The sequence below is a fragment of the Podarcis pityusensis genome (assembly GCF_964106645.2).
Source record: "Podarcis pityusensis genome assembly, chromosome: 10".
Lineage (NCBI taxonomy): Eukaryota > Metazoa > Chordata > Lepidosauria > Squamata > Lacertidae > Podarcis > Podarcis pityusensis.
In genome coordinates, this window is record NC_138035.1 from 71,301,353 (window position 1) to 71,323,638 (window position 22,286).

The following is a 22,286-nucleotide window of genomic DNA, read 5'->3' on the forward strand; positions in this document are numbered from 1 at the left end:
TCATGCTGGCCACATGACCTGGAAGCTGTACGCTGGGTCCCTCGGCCAATAAAGCGAGATGGTGCTGCAACCCCAGAGTCGGTCACGACTGGACCTAATGGTCAGGGGTCCCTCTACCCTTTACCTTTACCTGATGCCTTTATGATGTCAGATGACTGCCAGGTGGGTTGTCCCACCCACCTGCCAAAGTTGGTGCTTGTCAGTGAGAGAAGTAAGGATCTGGCCCTCTGTTTTCTACCTGAGCTGTTGGAGGTAAAGGGTGAAGATTGCAATCCAACTTGGGAGTAAGTCCCATTGAATTCTAAAGGATTTATTTCAGAGTAGACAGAGGGGCGTGCACTCTGTCCTGCTAATTCCGGTGAAAATCTGGAGTATTCCTCCCAGTGCAAATGATTCTCCTCATTTCTAGGTAAGCCCTAAGGCTGCAACTACATAAGGTACACAGGAAAAGCTAAAGGGTGTGCCAGGCCCGGGGTTAACCCAAGCAACACGGTCCAGGTCCGGACCCGAATCCAAGGGTTCCATGAGGAGTCAGTCCGATAGGGCCAAGGCAGGACACGAGGCAGAAAACCAGGCAAGGTCAGGCACAGGTTCACAGGCAGGTTCTGGCAAACAGCAACGCTGCTCCCGCAACCTGGGGCAGGGTCCAGCAGCCTTTTATCTCTGTCAGGGTAACAGCTGGTCCTGATCCCCCAGTGACTCACCTCCTGTCTCGCCTGAAGACGAGCACTCCTCCTGTGAGTACTCAGGTCTCTCCTTCTCTCAGACCTGCGTCTCTGCAGCTTGGGAGATGTCGGTGGGTTACTAGACCCAGAGGCCGCCTCAGCCTCCCCTGACCCAACCGGTAGTGGAGCAGCTGTAAGTGATGGCCCAGCTGAAGGCAACGAGGTCATCCCCGCATCTGGAGTCAGGGCAGGCTCAGGCCCCTGACTCAGCCCAGCTGGTGTTTGTTGCAGGGGAACCTGTGCAGACTGGGGCTCTTCAGAATCAGGCCCCAGACTTGGTTCAGCTGCCGCCTGAGGCAAAGGATCCAGTGCGGACTGAGACTCCTCTGGCTCTGAGTCTGAGCCCGGGTCCCAGGCCATCACAATGGGTGGCAAACAGTGCAAAGTTTCCATTTTGAAGGAAGTGTTAATAGTGATCAGCATCTGGGGCAATGCAACATGCTGTTTCCAAGAATCACTGCGTGGGTACGTGGGGCAATGCCTGATACAGAATGTTCCATAAATTTGTTCCTCAATCCATTAGGTGATTGAACTGAATATAGATGCTTGCAAGTTGCAACAGGATTTGCTTTCCACAGTCTTTTAAACAGGAAGATTGCACACTTATAGTAAAACAACAGTGCAAAATATATATGTGCGTGTGTGCACACGCACATGCGCGCACTACTTAAAGCTATTTTGTACCTATAATTTTCAGGGATCACAGTGCCAACAACATTAACATTCCAAGGCTAGAATGTATTTCTGGGCCTCTAGGGGTATATTTTCTGCTGATGGTATATGTTGTCACCCAGAATCTAAGGACAGCAAAAGAAGATGGACAGAATACAGCACAGCCTTCTTTAAGAATGTCTGAACTGCATATTTCCGTTCAGAGGGGTATGGGCCCAGCTCAACCCGGTGTCAGACTTTTTGAATTCAGAACGTTCACATCATGAGTTCCCCTCGTTGTGAATATACCCCATCCCTATCTCTCTGCTGCCTTGAGGAAATCTTTGGGAAAAGAAAAGGCCATGGAGTAAACCCTACACAAATCTGGAGTGGAGTCCCTAAGAAGGTTGGTACGCCTGCCACAGGCAAGCTGGTGCCAAACAGATTACTCTGCTTTCCTTTGGACCACATCAGTGAGACCGAGAAGGGAGTCTTGCTGTCTGGGCAGCCTAGGACCTCCATACCCGCTGCCCAGGCTTGTGCCCCGGGGAAGTCACTTTGGTTTCTGGTTTGACTTCACCCCCAGAGGCACACTCCATTGTCTCTCAAGACAGAGGGATGCCAACAGCAACAACTGGCAGTGGCTTTCAAGGATTTCAGGCTGGGTTTGAACCTAGGACCTTCTGTTTGCAAAACAGGTGCTGTGCTATTGCCCGTCCTCCTTGCACCACAACATTCCTGCTCTAATAAAGCAAAGGGATTTATGTGTGGTTATGTGTTTACCATAGAGAAGCTTGCAGAAACTCTCCTCTGTGCAACTCTCACCTGATCCCTACTTCCTACACTAATGCAAAAACAGAATGCAGCTAACCATTAGATGCTGCCTGGCTCCAAATCTTGCAACATTATCTGTGGGCTCAGCTCTAGGCAGGAACATTGTCCTGAGAGGAGAAGAAGAAGGGGAGTTTGGATTTAATATCCCGCCTTTCACTCTCCTTAAGGAGTCTCAAAGCGGCTAACAATCTCCTTTTCCCTTCCTCCCCTACAACAAACACTCTGTGAGGTGAGTGGGGCTGAGAGACTTCAGAGAAGTGTGACTAGCCCAAGATCACCCAGCAGCTGCATGTGGAGGAGCGGGGAAGCGAACTCTGTTCACCAGGTTACGAGTCCACCACTCTTAACCACCACACCACACTGGCTCAAAAGACGCTGATACAAAAGACCTTCACCCTAAAAGAGTTTTGCCTTTTACCAGGTGCAACTCGTTTTCAGTCCGGAAGCTTCAGTTAGTGCAGAATGCAGCAGCACAATTGCTGACAGGAGTGAGGCCTTGTGAGTGAGTAACACGTGTGCTCAGAGAGCTGCACTGGTTGCCAATTTGCTACAGGGCCAATTTCACGGTGTTACTATTAGCATACAAAGCCCTTAGCTTACCTACAAGATCGCCTTACTCTGCATGTGCCCAGTTGACCGCTTCAATCCGCAGAACAGGCACGACTGCAGATGCCACAGAATACCCTTTCTCAGTGGCATAGCGGGGGGGGTGCAGGGGGGGCCGGCCGCACCGGGCGCAACATCGGGGGGGGGGGCGCGGAAGAGACTCGAGTGCTAAAATCCATGGGTTGGGGGGGCAAATTACTTGCCTTGCCCCGGGTGCTGACAACCCACGCTACGCCACTGCCCTTTCTGCATTTGTAAGAACTGGATCATTTAGTGTGGCAGTGCATCAACTTTGGAACACCCTGCCTATTGAGATATAGCTGGTGCCTTCACTGTACTCTTTTTGCTACCTGCTAAAATCAGTCCTGTTTGGACAGGCCTACCCAGACACTTAGAAAGCTGAGGTAATTTTCATTTGTTTTAGTATTTTGACTTTTGTATGTCTTAAAGCATGGTTGTGATTTTTTTCTTGATCTTGCTGTTTCATCCCTGGTACGCCGCTTTGAGGTTTTTGTGTGTGCAAATTTATGAAATAAATAAATTATATCGGTGAGAATTGCTTGCGAAGATGTGTATATTAAAAGAAATATGCACAAGATTCTTATAATTATTACTGAGGACTTCCTTTTTTAAATAAAAAAACACCATGAATTGATGTGGAATGTGGAGAAGTGAATTTAGTAATTGCGCGGGGGGGGGGGGACCACCATTAATCCCTTGTTGCTCCCTGTTTTCCTTTGTGGCTCTTTTGAGAGCTCAAAAAATCTGACTTGTGGGTTTGAGGAGAGGAGGAAGAGCTGCCCCATCTCTCTGGGGTATGAGTGGGAAAATTGGCAACTGAAGCTTTTAGTGAAATGAGGACTCAGGAAGCTAAACGAAGTCTTAGAGAGGCCCCGCCTTTCTCAATTGCTTGACATGAATTTCCTGTCACAGGAACATTTTGTGTCCTGCGACAAAACACCTCCACCCTAAAAGAGTTTTGGCCCCTTTAACCGTTTTCTTTAAAAACTTAATTTTAATCCCCACATCAATTCACATTTTAATCAACAGTGCGTTGCAATCATAAATCATGCCTACTCCGAAAAGCAAGCCTCATTGAGTTCAGTGGGGCTTACTCCCAAGTAAGTGTGTGTTGGATTGCAGGCTATGCAGTTATATAACTTTCAAAGTACTTCACACCTATTAAGCCCTTTTTAATGATAACCCTGTGGCTCAAATTTAACACCACCTTATAAAAGGGGAAAGTTGAAGAGTATGCTTCGCCCAGAGCCATTAAGGGCCTAAGCATCTGTAACTGTATATTATGGGACTAGCAAACATGTTACTGGTCTTCTAAAAATTGAATATCAGGTTTGTGGATGTGTGCACACAAGATATTCATCAGGTTGACAGGTTGCCCCCAAGGTTGAGGAGGCCCAGCACATGTAGTGCATGTATGACATCATATGTGCGAAATGCATCACATGACATCACACATGTCTCCCAACTTCGTGTAGGCTGGTGCAGCCTTCTGCTAGGCTGTGCTGGTTTCTGCAGCATCTCCTGCCACCATGCAGGCCAGGGCAGCTTTCTGTGACATTCAAACAAATATTGAGAGGGACCAAGTCTCTTGCAAACATATTATATAAAATTGTTGAATAATACAAATAAAATCATTGACTGCCTTTTCATTACCTCAACCCACACGGTTCCAGGAAAGAACAGTAAGACCTTTCTTGATATTTACTACTCAGTTATGTTATCTTAAAGGACAGCCGAAGGCATAATAATTTGCTTTTCTATAAATATCCCTAGGCCTGGGCATTTGTTAATGGATAATCCCTTTGATTTCTGGAAAATAAATTGCTAGCAGGGTAGGAGTGTAGGGCTTCTAACCTGGGCATACTTCTTCCAAAACTTGCATTTGGATCAATATAACAAATGGCAGAAAGTATCTGGCAGAGGAAGAAACCAATAATAAAATATAAATTACTAATTTATTCTAAAGAAAGAGGGGGCTTTTCCCTGCCAGATCTGAAGTTATATTATGAAGCGTCCTGCCTCTGCTGGTTGCGGGAATGGATTTTGTTAAAAAATACAGATTTACTAGACCTGGAAGGTCACGATAATAGATTTGGGTGGCACACATATTTGTGGTGTGATAAAATGAAAGTACATAAAGGATTCCTGCACCATTTGATAAGAAAATTGATCTACAAGGTATGGGATAGGTATAAGAATTTATTAGAATGGAGAACACCATAGTGACTCTCTCCATTGGAAGCAATTTCAGTAAAAAAAGTAAACATGAGAGGCAAGTGGGCCACCTATAGAGAGTTGTTAAAAGAGGCAGGAAACCAATTAAAATTGGGGGGGGGAATTGAAGATATTAGAGAATTGTTAATGGACTGGCCTCAGTATCACCAATTAAATGATGTGTTTAAGGTTGATAAAAATGGTTTTGATACAATGAGATTGAGGTTTGAAATAGATCTGTTGGAAAATAATGCCAAAGTGTTATCAAAAATGTACAAATTACTTTTAGAATGGCATACAAAAGATGAAGAAGGCAAGGCAGTGATGATACATTGGGCTAGAGCTTTTGGGTATAATATCCAACTTTCATCTTGGGAAAAGCTATGGAAAGAAGAAATAAAGTTTACTGCATGCTGTTCATTGAAAGAAAACTATGTGAAAATGATATATCACTGGTAAAATTGCTGAAACGTACAAAACAAGTTCAAAATTGTGTTGGAAATGTAAAGAGAAGAAGGTTACTTTTTACCATATGTGGTGGACATGTACATTGGTAAAGGCTTTCTGGCAAATGTTATATAATGAACTAAAGAAAATGTTTAAAAATACATTTGTTAAAAAACCAGAAGCCTTCTTACTAGGTATAACAGGTGAAGAGTTACCAAGAGAAGATAAAAGACTTTTTATGTATGCAACAACGGCAGCGAGAATGCTACTAGCCCAGAGATGGAAGGAGAAATACCAAAAAAAGAAGAATGGCAGATGAAACTGATGGAGTACGCAGAGATGGTGAAACTGCCGGGGAAGATCCGAAACCAGGAACATCAAGTATGGTTAAGTTATATATATATAAAATTATCAAAAACCCACATATATTTCAATATATATCTATCTTTCTATCTATCTATCTTTCTATCTATCTATCTATATCATCTATCTATCTATCTATCTATCTATCTATCTATCTATCTATCATCTATCTATCTATCTATCTATCTATCTATCTATCTATCTCTCTATCATCTATCTATCTATCTATCTATCTATCTATCTATATCTATCATCTATCCATCTCACAAATCTTCCCTTCTTTTCTGTTGGAGCATATCTGGATATTATTAGGATGGGTAACAAATTCAGGAGTCTTATGGCTCAAAAACCTCCTGCTCTTTTCTCTCAAGTTGCCTTTTCCAGATTGCAATTCTCTTTCTCTAGTTCAGGGGTCTGCAACCCGCGGCTCCGGAGCCGCATGTGGCTCTTTTACACCTTTGCCGCGGCTCCAGGGCGGATACTAGCGAGGGGAGGAGGCGCATTGTGCGCCCCGACACTCCCCACTGTGGCAGGCGCTGTACTGGCTGTGACGTCGCATGGGGACGGTGCGTGCGTTAGTCACGCACCGTCCCGACGTCACCTTCCCGCCCGCTGTCAGATCGCGGCTCCGGAGATATATTTGTTTTAAATGTCGCAATGGTTTTGCGGCTCCCAGTTTTTTTTCCTTCGGAAACGGGTCCAAGTGGCTCTTTTTGTCTTAAAGGTTACAGACCCCTGCTCTAGTTGGTACAACTTGCCATTGGGTGGGTGGGTTATTTGAGCAATCTTGTCAGCAAACATATGAATTAGAAACCAAAATTTATTCCATTCATCAGTTCAGATTCTGTTTTCATTATTCTGCTGGATTTCTTCACTGGCCTGTTATGAATGATCACCGCGAGATCATCTGGGGCCCTCTTCCTAGAAGAATCACCATTGGAATTTGAACTTTCCCCCTTGTTCAGTTCCTTTCCAAGTATGTTTATTCTTCCACCATTTGCTGCTTTTCCCTCCAGTCTTCACTGTAGGGCAGGAAATGAGGTGTGTCAATCTGAAATCCCCAAAGTTCCATTAAAACACGCCTGATTGGGGCTTGAACAAATCAGATTAGGTGAAGGGCTGAGATCATTTCCTTGGAAGGTAGCAAGTGGGTGGTCACTTTACTCCTCTCCTGTCTATAGCCTTGGATCCAGAGGGGTTAGGTTAAGAATGGAAAGCGACTCCTCCAAGCCCATCTCTTGAGCATTCATACTGATGTGAAAGCAAGTTTCCGAGTTCAGGTTCAGATCTTGATAGATATCATTTAATTGTTTTGCTACTGTATTTCATAGGGACTTACCGAGCTCAGACCCATCCCCATCTTGATGTACCTTCAAAACTTCACTAACTTCAGTTTCTTTGCTGGTAGGTCTTTGCTGTGGTGATACAGTGATAATTTGTTGTCTCCACTAACCTGGCCAATGTACCATTTATGGCATTCAAACCTGAAACTTCTTTTTCCAATGTGTTCATTCTGCTAAAGATTTACTGTTTGTTTAGACAGGAGACACTGGTTGCATAAAACTTCCCATAGTGAGGGAGTTTCAGTCTCTGTTGTGGCCAAGTCTGTTGTGCCAAGTTTATTATTACACACAGTTGATGTTTCATTATATGGAATAAGTTGGCGTTTGCCTGGGAACATATGTATCGGCTCCTAATAAATCCAGATCAACTGACTAGTTAGCTAACCTTTCATTAAAGGAGTATGTAGCAAATCCTCTTATTTTGAATAAGGCACCTCCAGCCCCATTCCTTGCACACTTGCCAATGTAAAGGATCAAGGCTGTCCATATAAAACAGGTTAAGTACCTTTTGCCACAATTGCTTTGCAGATACCACTCACTGCCTTCCTTGCTCCAGCTGCTGAGTCATAGTTCAGCATAAACTTCTGTATTAAATTTGGCAATGGAGTCCTGGAAGACTTGTTTGAAGCACTGTAGGTCTGTGCTAGCATGTTAATCATGATGAAAGTGTCAAAACTGCAGCGTATCCTTCAGGCAAGATGGGTGGTTAAGCGTTCCTTATCAGCTGAACACCGAGCTGAAGCAGCTGTTTTCCCATCACCTCTCCATTTAAAATATATGGCCATTAAACCCACATAGAAGTAAAACAGATAAAACTGATACACTCCTTGCCTGTATGTTACAATTAACACTGCTAAGGCAACTAGAACTATTAAAAAACAAATTTAACTAGAACAGACGGCAAACCTCAAAGACAAGCAGGCTTCCTTGTCGCTATCTTCACCTCATCTTAGTAATAAATATTCTCTCCCTGCATGATACGGCACCAGTGGCAAGGAGAAGGACAACTTAAACATCTTCTCCCTTCATATTGTGGGGAAGACTAGTGACCACCTCCAACTAGTATTTAATTTTTTAAGAACAACAACATGCTAATTTTGTTACTCTCATACTGTGTACTTAGTAAGAATCTGAGTGTTCAATTTACAATTGATGTGAAATTTGAATTGGGAATTTACAGCTAGGGAGTGAGTGGAGGGATTCAATTCAGTTTGCATTTAAAGGCAAACTTATCTAATTTGGACTTTCTAAAACAATGAGCAAACCGAAACAGAGTCATCTTCAAAATTCATATTTCTCCAAAATTTGCACTGCAGTTCTCCAGCCAAATAAGGTGTGCATAAAATGCATATATTAGTAAAATAACATACCAAAAATGCATTATTAGGGACAATTGCTTGTTAAAAAGTGCATATTGGACAAAAATGCAAAAATTTATCATTTTTGCATTATCAAGCTTGCAAAAAATTTATCATTTGCCCGACAATAAATGTTGGAAATGTAATGAGACTGAAGGTACATTCTTTCACCTTTGGTGGACATGCCCAAAGATTAAGACATTCTGGGAGATGACCTATAACGAAATGAAAAAGGTATTTAAATATACCTTTCTGAAGAAACCAGAGGCCTTTCTCCAGGGCATGGTTGGCCAATTGGTGTCAAAGAAGGATAGAACTTTTTTTATGTATGCAACAACAGCAGCAAGAATACTCATCGCAAAGTATTGGAAGACACAAGATTTACCCACTCGGGAAGAATGGCAGATGAAATTGATGGACTATATGGAATTGGTGGAAATGACTGGCAGAATCCGAGACCAGGGAGAAGAGTCGGTGGAAGAAGACTGGAAAAAGTTTAAAGACTATTTACAGAAATATTGTAAAATTAATGAATGTTAGAAAAATGTTGGAATGAAGTTATATGGCTTTAGTAGAAATGTTATAAGGAATTAAGTATAAATAGATTAATAGAGTATTAAAGGGAAAAATAAGGTTAGAATCTGTTAAGATAATTAAAGAATAGAAAGCAGAGGAAGATGGAAAGGAATTGCTGAAACAATCAACAGAAGTGTGCTGGGAAGTTTTTGCCTCTGCACATGAGTCTGAGAATGTTCTGATCAGTTCACATTGAGTTCAGTACCCTGACCTGTTCTTAACGTATTGTTGACCACATCTACGGACTGCGATTGTTATGTTCTTTCAAGTCATGCAATATCAATCACTAGTAACCATGTGTTCCCTTTCCCAACCTTCATGATTACTGCCCTTGCATTGTATTCATGTTAACCAATCAGCAACAAGCACATATGTGGAAATGCTGTAATATTCAATAAAAGGGACTTCCCGAGCATATGCTCGAGAGATGCCTCCCGTATGACACCTTGCCATTCGTCTGTCGCTTATTTCAACCCAACATCTGGTGACCCCGACGTGCCAGATCCCTTTACGCAGCCTCGATACTTCACTCGACTGGAAAAGTCTCAGTGCGCTACTTCGTGAGTATGGGGGGGGGACTAACTAGGTCCCAAAAAGAGCATGCCAAGGAGCTGCTCCATCTGGTCAGACAGAGGGTGGTGGGTGCGCATATTTCTTTAAAAGAAATTGAACGATTGTTATGTCAGATTGCTTGCCAATGCCCCTGGTACCCGGAGGCTGGCTCTCTGGGAATAGAGGCTTGGCAAAAGATCGGAAAAACCCTCTTCGCAGAACCAAGGGCTCCGATTCATTGCCTGCTCACTTGGCAGAAATGTGCAGATGCCGTCGCTAAATTAGGACCTCAGGCGTCTCCGTCGGCCCCTGCCCTTCTAGCCGCTGCAGACAATCTCCCACTTTACCCACAGCTTCTGCCCCCATCGCAACCTTCCCTAATCCCCCCTACGCCTCAGCCCACAGCCACCCCCCATCCCCCTTCCCTCCCTCCTTCACCTGCCTCAGCCCCTGTGCGCTCTCCTACAGGAGCTGTGCGCGCCGCTCTTACTCACGCTAGGCAGCAAGGCACCCTGTCCTTAGAGGAAGAGACTGAATGGGCTGGTGAAATGCCATCTGCTTTCCCTATCTCCTATGCAAACCCCGGCACGGCACAACAACAAGTTATGTATGAGACACTTCCTTATTCTATTCTGAGAGAATTAAGGAAAGCCATTACTGATTCTGGCCTAAAATCTTCTTATGTGCTGGGGATGCTGGAGGGGATCGCAACTGGTTATACAATGCTACCTCAAGATTGGAAGGATCTGATGCACATGCTTTTATCCCCGGCTCAGTATGTGGTTTTTGAGAGTGAATTTAAGCATAGCGCAGTAGCCCTGGCTGATCCACAGCATTCAGCCAACCAACTCTTTGGTGCTGGTCCGTATGATAATATACCAGCCCAGGCGCAATTGACACCTTTACATTTTAGTCGCACCGCGACCTGTGTACAACACGCCTTTCACAAAGTCCCTGTTTCAGGGCAACCGCTGAGCTCCTTTGTTAATATTAAGCAACAACATTCGGAGCCTTACCATCAATTTATAGATAGACTGAAAGAATCAATCACTAGGCAGATTGATAACACTACAGCTCAAAATGAATTGATTAAAAAATTGGCTTTTGAAAATGCAAACACCGATTGCAAGAAGGCTTTGCAGTCAATCATACATCGCCCTAAATATGACCTGGCTGATATGATTCAAACCTGTGCAGATGTTGGCAGCCAGAGCCATGCGATGTCCTTGCTTGCCGGCGCAATCCAGGCTAGCAATAAGCCCATGGGCAATTGCTTCAATTGCAAACGCCCAGGTCATTTTGCTAAACAATGCAGAGCCCCTGGCGGGGGAGCAAACAGGAATGGTGATGCCAATAAGGCTAAGCCTTCCAAGAATTGCCCAAAATGCAGTAAAGGCTATCATTGGGCAAATCAGTGCAGGAGTTCGGGAAACTCCATGGGGGGCCCAGCTCTCGGGCCAGGACAAATAGAGAGCCCTCCACCGTTAGTCTCCACTGTTAAGACCTTTTCTAATGATACACCCTCTGATTTCACCATTGATTTAATTAATCAGGAAACCAAAGACACTGTTTTACCTGGTGAAATTGTGCTCATGCCCACTCATTTGGCGGGCCCACTACCACCTAAGGTCGCAGGCTTAATTTTACCCAAATTCTCTGCGGCCAAAGAAGGAATCCTCTTTGATGATTACAGCATCAACTGTAAATGATAGGGGAGATGTGGGCAGACTTATTTCGGGCATGCGCTGGCATACCATGTATCCCGAAGTATTTTTGTCCCGTCCACCCTGGCAGAACTTATTTCGGGCATGCGCTGGCATACCACGTATCCCGAAGTATTTTTGTCTTATTCACCCAGAAATCATATAGTAACACCTCGCAAATAAGAAAAGAAAGGGGGAGATGCTGGGAAGTTTTTGCCTCTGCACATGAGTCTGAGAATGTTCTGATCAGTTCACATTGAGTTCAGTACCCTGACCTGTTCTTAACGCATTGTTGACCACATCTACAGACTGCGATTGTTATGTTCTTTCAAGTCATGCAATATCAATCACTAGTGTTTCCTTTCCCAACCTTCATGATTAATGCCCTTGCATTGTATTCATGTTAACCAATCAGCAACAAGCACATACGTGGAAATGCTGTAATATTCAATAAAAGGGACTTCCCGAGCACATGCTCGAGAGATGCCTCCCGTATGACACCTTGCCATTCGTCTGTCGCTTATTTCAACCCAACAGAAGTGGAAGACAAAAAGGGAGGTGTGAGGAGGTCACTGAAATAAGTGAATGAAAGATAAGATATTGAAATTGTTTGATGTCGTTTAAACTGTTTTTGTTTTGTTCTATTAGTTTAATGTGTTATGTAGTGTTTTTGTATTGTATTGTATTGTATTGTTCTTTTTTATTTTTATTTTTTGTGTGTTTAAATTGTTGGAAAAGTAATAAATATTATTTTTTTTAAAATGCAAAAAAATGCATTGTGGAAGAAATTTGCATCAAATTCTGGTAATTTTCAAAAGGACTTTTCTAACAAATATATTTAAAAATGAAAGAGAAAACATTGCAAACTGTTGTGGAAATGTGGAGAACAGAATTTAGGATTGGAAAAATGAGAAATGGAGATAAAGTGAAATTGACAGATTTGCCCATCCCTTTTTCCAGTTTACAGTCCATGAACATACCCACTGCATGATATAGCCAGTTGTAGTTGCTAGTAGCAGTCATCTCAGTACCCAGACAGTAATCTGAAGAGAGTATCACATGCCCAGAATATTCTCTCCACCTCATCTAATTAATATCTTCAAGAATCCTATTTGTATTTTGGTTTCACTCCTCCAGCAGTAGTTGCTATTGCTGGAAATAGGTCAAAGCATTATGTATATGAGACGCAACTCCCTGAAACGAACCTCTTGCCGTCTTAATTCCTGTAACCATCTGGATTTAGCCAGGCTTTCATTTATGGATTCTTCCCACTCTTGATCCTGCAGCTTCTCCTGGGACAATAGGCCTAAATTCATTCAGTTCATGAGAGCTGATATTAAAAGGGACAGGTGGGCAGGCCTCTACAAAAGTTCAGGTAAGCACACAAGTCAAGAGGCTGGTTCACTAGAGCAATGGGGCACTGCCACACCAACGTCATTCTGGCCTCATTCAGACCCCACATGCCTGCCTTTTTCTTATAACCAGCCCAGAGGGTGGAACTGGCTAATCAATGGTTCCTCGTCATCCCGGAAACAAGTGACAAGTGGGGTGCCGCAGGGTTCCACCTTGGACCCGTTGTTGTTTATAAATAACTAGTGTGAGGGTATCAAGGGGCTGCCTATCGAATTTGCAGATGACACCAAACTGGGAGGGAGAGCCAATGCCAGAATTGGGATTCAAGATGACCTTAACAGATTTAAGAGCCGGGCAAAACTAACAAAATGAATTTCAGTAGGGACAAATGTAAGGTTTTACACTTAGGCAGGAAGAACCAGCTGCACAAATATAAGATGGGGGACACCTGACTTACTAGCAGTACATGTGAAAAGGATCTAGGGGTCTTGGTAGACCACAAGCTTAACATGATGCAGCAGCAAAAAAAAAAAAGCTAATGTTATTCTAAACACCATCAACAGAAGCATCCAGTTCGAGGGAAGTAATAGTACCACTCTATTCTGCCTGCCTTGTTCAGACCACACCTGGAATGCTGTGTCTAGTTCTGGGCATCACAATTTAAGAAGGATTTTGACAAACTGGAATGTGTGCAGAGGGTGACCAAGATGACAGTTCTGGAAAACAAGCCTTATGAGAAATGGTTGAGGCAATTTGTCTGATAAGGAGATAAGATAGCCATCTTCAAATATCTCAACGGCTCTCACATGGAAGACGGTGCAAGCTTGTTTTCTCCTGCTCATGAGGTTAGGGCCAGAACCAATGGATTCAAGTTACAATAAAGGAGATTCCAACTAAACATCAGGAATGACTTTCAGACAGTAAGAGCTGTTTGACAGTGGTACGGAGTCCTACAAGGGGTGATAGACTCTCCTTCCTTGGAGGTTTTTAAGCAAAGGTTGGATGGCCATTCGTCATGTATGATCTAGTTGAGATTCCTGAGGTTGGACTAGATGACCCTTGGGGTCTCTTCCACTCTACAATTTTATGATTCTATGAAAATGGGGACAACATTACAATTAGTTGGCTTTGCCTGTCACTGACTCTAGCTCCATCTTTCTGCCTTATGCCCTACCAGTTCTGATGGGCACCAGCCACCTGTGACTGAAGCCAATGAAAATGTCCAAGTACTGTCACAATAATTTCATACTGACCAGTCTGCAAACTTGCTGCCATGTTCTGGATCCCCTGAAGTTTGTCTAGCAATCCAAAGGCAGACACATGCACAGAAAGCCTGCATTTAGGGTGCTTCCAGGCAGTCACTATTTTAAGGTTTGGGTTCAATCTCATGCCAACAAATTCAGTTCATTCAGTTAAGATTGATTTGGCATCTTACACAGCAAAACTGTCCCCCTCCCCGACCCCACACTCTGACATTTCACAAAGAGGAAAGAGAAGGGGGAAATGCTCTGGAAATTATGGGGTAATGATTGTTTGATGCCTTATCATATAACCTCCTCACAAACAAATCAGAAGGAACACTCAATAAATACCCAATGTTGTTTAACCTCCCTGCAAATTTGTGCAAACTAACCAGCAGGAATATTCCATAAACAGGCTGCTTGGAAGTGACCTTAGTCAACAACTTAAAAGAAGAAGAAGAAGAAGAACTCCTCTGGTTTACACATAAAATTTAGGGCAATTTGTGGCAAAGGTTCTGAATGGAGCTCCTCATATAGCTTTGAGGACATTTATGGAGGGAAAAAGCCACTAACCTTTGGACCAGATGATCAAGGCTGGGCCTTAACCATTAGCTGCTGTGCTGCTCCTGAGGTACGTTTTCCGGTCTTATTTTGAGAGGAGGGAAATGAGCCTTTCCTGTTGCTTCAAGGTAGCTAGCATTTATCCTCCTAGGCTCGCATTTGCATTGTATTTGCGGCAGGTCTGGGTGTAAGCCTTCAGACAAGATTGCAGTTAACTGGTATATTTACAAGAGGGCGGTGGGAAAGGGCCGTGTAAAGAACATCTACTTCCGGAATACACCCATTCCCATTGTAGCACCTAAGGCTGTGCAATCCATCAGTCCCCCCACCGTACTTTGGTACACAAAATGGAACAATAAGAACACAGCCTTTCCTCTTCTTACCTTTCCTCCAATAACGTGAGGGGAAATGGGCACAAATATTTCTAAGTATGCTGTTTAGGCATAGCTCATTCATTGCTCTCCATATCTAAAGAAGTTATTTCATCTTTACATTTATGTTTACTTCAGTCCTGGGGGCTGGATGCGGCTTATACAGCTGCCCGCCACCCACAATCCAGCCTATAGACTCCCCTTCTTAGCTTGCTCCGGGCACAGCAATGAGGCTTCTCCATTGGAAGCTGATCTTAAACCTAATTTCCATGCAGATCATTTGGATGAGGGCAGAGCATGGGGTGGATTTTAAATGGTATTACACCTTCCTTCGTATGCATTGCGACCCTCCGCTGCCCACCCCCTTCAGGGTGGCAATTAGGCTTGAATATTCATGGCAATTGTTTTCAAATTTAATTGCCACATGAATGGTGGGGGGAGCTCTGAGGAGAACAGTTAGTAGGAATGGATTAACCCTTCCTTTCCCACATAATATTAATAATAAATATTTTATTATTTATACCCCGCCCATCTGTCTGGGTTCCCCGAGCCACTCTGGGTGGCTTACAGCATATATAGAAACATAGGAAAATACTATGTTGGCATCTCCACAAAGATCACTACACACACACACACACACACACACACACGTGTGAACATGGCTTTGCGTGAGCATGGATTTCTGTGAACACTATCAGACCTTCCAAGTGTCCCTATTTTCCAGTGATGTCCCTGATTTAGAGAAGCCATCCTGGTTTCTGATTTGATCCTGGAATGTCCTGCTTTCCCTTAGGATGTCCCTATTTTCATCAGAGAAATGTTGGAGGGCATGCACTGCGTGTGAATGTGTAGGAATGCATGTGGGAAGGGTACAAGAGAAAGAGAGAGAGAGAGAGAGAGAGAGAGAGAGAGATGCATCCATGGGATTTTTTTCTCCTGTGGGAAGGTCAGTAATACACTGAAAGGGTAACACAGGCTAATATTTTACAAAAAAGAAGAAGAGAAGAATAGTGCCTATACATTTCCCCTCATATCTCAGGTTCCACAAATGCTAGAAACATGCTTTTTAAAAAATGAAAGCTAGCAATCCAAGTGGTGTGAGAGGCTGAGACACTGCCCCCTTGCACCCCACTTGCACTGCTGTGGAAGTGTCCCTGCCCACTACTGTCATGTAGCTCCCTGAAGGCCCTCAATTTGGAAAAAAAAATCCCTTGCCACTTTTTGCCCTGGCAATAAAAGGGATTGGGCCCTTCCTTTATGCTCCTGGGACATATCTGAGACTCCTGAGTTGCTCCACAGAGCCCTGAACAACGTGGGCCAAGGCCACTTAAGGACCACCTCAGCATCAAGAGGTGCACTGTTAGTGGTTCCTCCTGTTGTGGAGGCCCAACTGGTCTCAGATAGAATTTGGGCAATTCACAACGTTGTTCACATGTTGTGGAACACTCTTCCGGCAGAGATTGGGCAGGCTGCCTCCCCTTTGACTTTCAGGTGCCTTTTGAATACCATTTTGTGTCAGCAGACCTAATGACCTGTACTTTGTTGTTGTTGTTGTTGTTGTTGTTGTTGTTGTTGTTGTTGAAATGGTGTTTTATGTTTGAATATTGCAAATAGCCATGATATTTTGTGGCAGGATGGCATAGAAATGGTTTTATAAGTAAATAAACAGGGAAACTCACTACTGCAACTGGATCTGGATCGTGCTCATGTCTTGGCAAACCTTCTCAGAGCAAGCATATGGTAGTTGCCAGCTGTATGAGCCATGAAATTTTGATTCAGACCTCACCTTAGTTGTGAACTTAGCAGGTGGTTTCATAAAGTGCTTTCACTGGGAGATGATCTATAATGGACTGAAAAAGGTATTTAAATATACTTTTTTGAAGAAACCAGAGGCCTTTCTCCTAGGCATAGTCGGCCAATCGGTGCCAAAGAAGGATAGAACTTTTTTTATGTATGCCACAACAGCAGCAAGAATACTCATTGCAAAGTATTGGAAGACACAAGATCTACCCACCTTGGAAGAATGGCAGATGAAGGTGATGGACTATATGGAATTGGCGGAAATGACTGGCAGAATCCGAGACCAGGGAGAAGAGTCGATGGAAGATTGGGAAAAGTTTAAAGAGTATTTACAGAAATATTGCAAAATTAATGAATGTTAGAATGATGTTGGATTGAAACTAAGTGGTCTTTAGTTGAAATGTTATAAGGGAATATGAAAAAAATGGATTATTAATAGGTAAAAATTTAAAATTATAATACTTTACGATTAACGACTAGGATATACAAAGAGGGGAGGGATTTGTTGAACTAACAAACTGAATTGGAATACAAAAAAGGGAGGCATGAGGAAGTCCGGGAAATAAGCAAATGAAGGATAAGTAATGGAAAGAATGAAGTGTTTTTAACTATTTTCATTTTTGCATTTTTCTTTTTTCTTTTTCTATATTGTAATATTTTGAAAACCTTAATAAATATCTTATAAAAAAAAACAAAAAAAAAACATAAAGTGCTTTCATAAAGCAGCTCCAGCCTTCCATATTTAATAGGGATAATCTATGGGGCTTTTGCAGGGATTCTTAAGAAGTGCATGTGAAACACTTTGAACTGGTGCCAAGTATTATTGTTTCTCCCTCGCCCATGTCCAGGGCCACCAAAACCTCAAGAAAGGTGTGCCTTCTCCATTGTCTGGCATTAAACTCTCTCTCTCTATCCCTGCCACACCTTCCTCAAGCCAGGAATAATGAGTTCTGCCTTCCTGCTGGCATGTAGATAATTACAGCTGGGACCCATTGAACCATTCTGGTATTGTTGGCCATAGACTCCTGGCAGCTCTTGTAAGCTGACGTGGGAAGGTGAAGCTGGTAGTTTGGTCAAGCCTGGTCTTGCTTATCCCTCGCGGGCATCCTTGTCAGTGACTCACACTGTCCACAAGCAAATTATTTTCAAGGCAACAGTGTAACACACAGCCTTGAATTGCTGAAACAGATCCCTTTTCAGGATTCTCCCCTGCCAAAGGTGGTTTCCCATTTTACTCCTGCCTGGTTAAGAATAGATGAAGCTGCCATACAATGGCCCATACAATGAGCTAGACAATTGTCCTATCTGCCTCAGCAGCTCAGTATTGTCTCCAATGACTGGCAGCTACTCTCTTAAGATTTCAGGCAGGAAACATTCAACCTGTGACCTCCGCAGGTAAGGCTGATGCTCTGCCGTGGAGCCCATGGCCTGTGGAGGGTCAGCTTGAGATCTAAGAAAGCATTACGCATCCTCTGATGGACCCGCTTCCTCTGATGGTGAACCCAGATGAGATTACCTGGTTGCAGTGGCATCGTTCCAAGCTTCACTAAAGGGTGCTTAGCCACCCTTTTCATTTCCCACAACTCACCATATCAGTGCTACATCAGAGACCCTGAGGGAAATGAAGAGAGAAGAAAGAGCCAGCTGAATGGCAATGTTTGGAGTTCATATCTGTATATTTCAAGGGAGAGCCGGGCAAGCATCAACAGTGAGCCCTGGCAGCTGTCCAAGGGTGCAAGTGTCACCACTTTGGCTTTGCTCCAGTCCTGCTAAAATGGACATCCCTGGCCCCGATCCCAGTGAATGTTTCCCACATTCCTGTCTACAGCATCTACCATGACAATGAACATGACGGAAACATTTCCTCTCAGGGGGGCCTTCGCCCACAAGTGTTACACTGCAGCTTCAGATGAAAACAAAAGCTTACCACTTATCCCTAAAAACAATTAACATTGCATTATGCCTCCCTGAATGCTTAGATGCAGGAATAATGTGTTTCCTGTCCAAAATACATGAGGCCCACCCCTCTGAGGAACTTTAAAAAGAAAAAAGAAAAAGTAGAATGGCATATTTGTGGCTAGGACTGTAGCAATACCCTTTGCTCACTTACTGGGGCTGGGCCCCTGATTAGGCCAAGGCCCCAGCTAAATTCGGCATATTTGATGGGATTTTGATGAACTAGGTACAGACAGCCATGAATGAGCCCAGAGGTGGGATGAGCCCAGAGCTCATAGCTTTCAGGCAGGAGGAAGAGGGAGGCAAAGCAAAAAAGTATTAATAAAGAAAAACACTGGAAAATGGTTATATGTAATCATATGATATGATAAGAGCTTATCTGAAGAGCTAAATGATTTTAGTTGGTTCAGGATGATGATACTGAGTTACAACTGCTATGGGAAGATTGTTGTGACCCTTTGATTAGTGAATAGAATTTACATGTGTAATCTGGGAGTGAATAAGGATCATTGCTTTGGATATGGTTCTTGGCAGCAGCTTTCTGATTTATTTTAGGAAGCTGATCCTACATACATTTGTATTCAATAAAGGCCTATTCTTTCACTTGGAGCCTGTGCCCTTTTCTTTGGGGTTTCTGTGAAGGATTCATCCAGTCTAGGAACCCCTTTTAAATTTATCCATCATGGACACTGCAAAAAATTATCTATGTGATGAGCACTGATCCAACAATAAACAGTAAATGCCCATCACAAAGCACCCATAGAGTCTTAAGACTAACAAATATACCAAAGCATAAGTTTTTGTAGGATAGTGCCAACATTGACAGATGGGTTTTCTGCAGCTGGAGTGTTATAAACTGAGTTGAATAGGATCCAAAAGGCAGCAGTCTGATTGGTCCTAGAACAATAGGATCCAGAATGCAGCAGTCTGATTGGTCCACAGGAGCCACTCAATCCAGCTCCAGGTGGAAGGGAATCCACAACCTGATTGGCCTACAGGAGAATCCCAGAATTAGCCAATCACGTGGGGCCCATTGTGTAAATAACGTATATAAGGCAGACATTCTGGGGGAACTTCCATTCCTCCTCCCCACTATGAGCTGAATAAAGGGCATGAAATCCACTCTTAACTCCGAGTATATTTCATGGAGATCCATCATTTGATCAATACACAGACACATATTATCTACAAAGTGAGGTCAGATCCTCATTCAGGATATAGGTGTGTCAAGCAGAAAACAAGTTCCAGTTCAAAGAATAGAAGATCATATCAGAGTGGGTGTGACCCATTCTCAAAAGGTAATGCATTAGCAAAATAAGCTGAGTAGGGTTCATCAACACAGTACAGTCATATGTGGCAACAATTATATCCTTATAATCCCTATAGAACACCACATTGAACCCATCCAGTCCTGGGGCCGATTGCACATTCACAGAGTCAATTGCTGATCTAACTTCCTCCTCTGATATATCCTTATCCAATTCCCTTCTATTTTCTTCATTTAATTCTGGGAGTTCCAATCCTTCACAAAATTGCTAAAAATGTCTCCAATATTTTCTTAGGGTCTTTTTCCAATTCCCCTTTGTTATCTCTAATAGCTCTAATATTTTTCCTTACCTGATAATTCTTAATTTTATTTGCCAATATTTTCCCTCCTTTTCCTTCAAATTCATAATATTTTTGTTTAAGTGGTACAAAGCAAGGATGCCCACTTTCAAAGCAAGGATGCTCTTTATTTAAGCACTGGAACATTAGCAATTAAACTCAAAAAGAATAATGAGATTAAAGGATTTGAAATCCCAGGGAAAGGGAGAACAGAGGGGGAGTTATTGACAATGTATGCGGATGACATGATGGTGACGGTTAGGGACCTGGGGACCGCAATGGTGCCATTAAAAAGAATTTTGCAAGGATTTTCAAAAGTATCAGGGTTAAAAGTTAATTTTAACAAATCATCAATGATGTGTTTAAATGTGAAACCTAAAATTCAACTAGAAGCCTCTAAATTATTGGGTATTCCTATAGCAAATAGGATGGTGAAATATTTAGGGGTAAGGATAACTAAAAATGTGAAGAAAATATTTGAATATAATTATAAAAAAACTTGGAGTGCTATTCAGTCAAAATTGAAAATATGGGAGAAAAGGAAGGAATCAATTAGTACAAGAATTGCATTAGTTAAAATGTTTTTATTACCCAGATTAATGTATCTTTTTTATGTATTATCCTGGCACATAGTGGAACGAATATTGAAAGGGTGGCAAGGGAAAATTGATAGGTTAGTTTTTGCATCTAAGAAACCAAGGACGGCAGGTAGATATAGGTATCATAGGATCCAAGATGGAAGATGGGGGATTCCCAACTTGGTTTTATATTACAAAGCCTACCAACTGAGGCATCTTATGATTTGGTTGGAGGGAGAACAGGGGGAAGATTTGGGGTGTATTGAGCGGGATAATTTGGAAGTAGTAGGAGGGAAAATAAGAATATTTGATAGGAGGAAAAGGAAAAGGGAAGTATATAAAATATCAACATTTACGGGGTCCATCTGGGTATGGGAGAACTGGAAAAGGGAGCTTTTTCCTGACCTCTCTTCCCTTACCAAAATGTGGTATTATGATAAAATGGCCCCATTATAGGAGCTCGTCCCAAAGGAGGTAGGGGATAAATTAAAGGAGATATTGAGGAGATGGAGAATTGAGGAGATGGAGAATAGAGATGGAGAATAGTTGGGGAATAGAAGGTACAATGGAACAGGAAAGTGGTATTTGGAATAAAATGAATTGGTTACAGAAAAGACAAATTTCCTCTCTGCTAAAGGAAAAAGAAGTTTAAAAATGTAGTAAAAGAATTATTACATCCTTTGAAGAATTAGTGAAAGGATATAGGACAGATGGGGCCAAAATAGTTTCAAAATTGTACAGTATAAGGTGTTATTAAACAAGGGAAAATCACCAAAGGAAAGTTTGTAAGAATATTTGAGGTTAGCTACTCAGGAACAGATTTTAGATGAAGATTGGGAAAGAATCTTTCGAGAACCACCCTTTGTTGCAACCTCTAGGATAATCCAGGAACAGGGGTTGAAGCTGGTACAAAAATGGTATTATACACCAGTAAGGTTATATCATATTACAAAATCTGGAAGTAAGAATTGTTGGAGGAAATGTGGAGTGATGGGAACGTACAGTCATATGTGGTGGGATTGTCCGTTAGTTAATGAATTTTGGAAACAGACTGGTATAGAAATATTGGGAATTGTGGGAAGGAACATGGAAATAACTAAATTAATGGTTCTTATTACCCTGAGTAGTACCAAGTTAAAAACAAAAGAGGAATGCAAATGGGTAAAATTGATAGTAATTGCAGCCAGACAGGTTATAGCGAGTAAAATGCAGAAGAGCTAGGGGTGAACCAATGGAGGAAAAAAGTGAATAATATTATAATTTTAGAATACAGTGGTACCTCGGGTTACATACACTTCAGGTTACATACGCTTCAGGTTACACACTCCGCTAACCGAGAAATAGTACCTCGGGTTAAGAACTTTGCTTCAGGATGAGAACAGAAATCGTGCTCCAGCGGCGCAGCGGCAGCAGGAGGCCCCATTAGCT

At 42.7% G+C, this 22,286-nt stretch overlaps 1 protein-coding gene across 7 annotated transcripts in view; it reads right to left on the bottom strand.

Moving 5' to 3' along the window:
- The window catches only part of LOC308486675 (guanine nucleotide-binding protein G(t) subunit alpha-3), a 55,458-nt gene that overhangs the window by 22,620 nt on the left and 10,552 nt on the right, over positions 1-22,286 (bottom strand). The window contains exon 1 of one of the 7 annotated variants that reach the window (XM_081023809.1): positions 18,236-18,266. The exons of 4 other annotated variants lie outside the window; for them this stretch is intronic. In XM_081023809.1, the coding sequence (XP_080879935.1) occupies positions 18,236-18,251 (16 nt within the window). In that variant the 5' untranslated portion in view covers positions 18,252-18,266. Of the gene's footprint in view, positions 1-704; positions 962-12,373; positions 12,390-18,235; positions 18,267-22,286 lie in introns of those variants that run through there. 2 more of the 7 variants (XM_081023815.1, XM_081023814.1) reach the window with 2 other exon arrangements.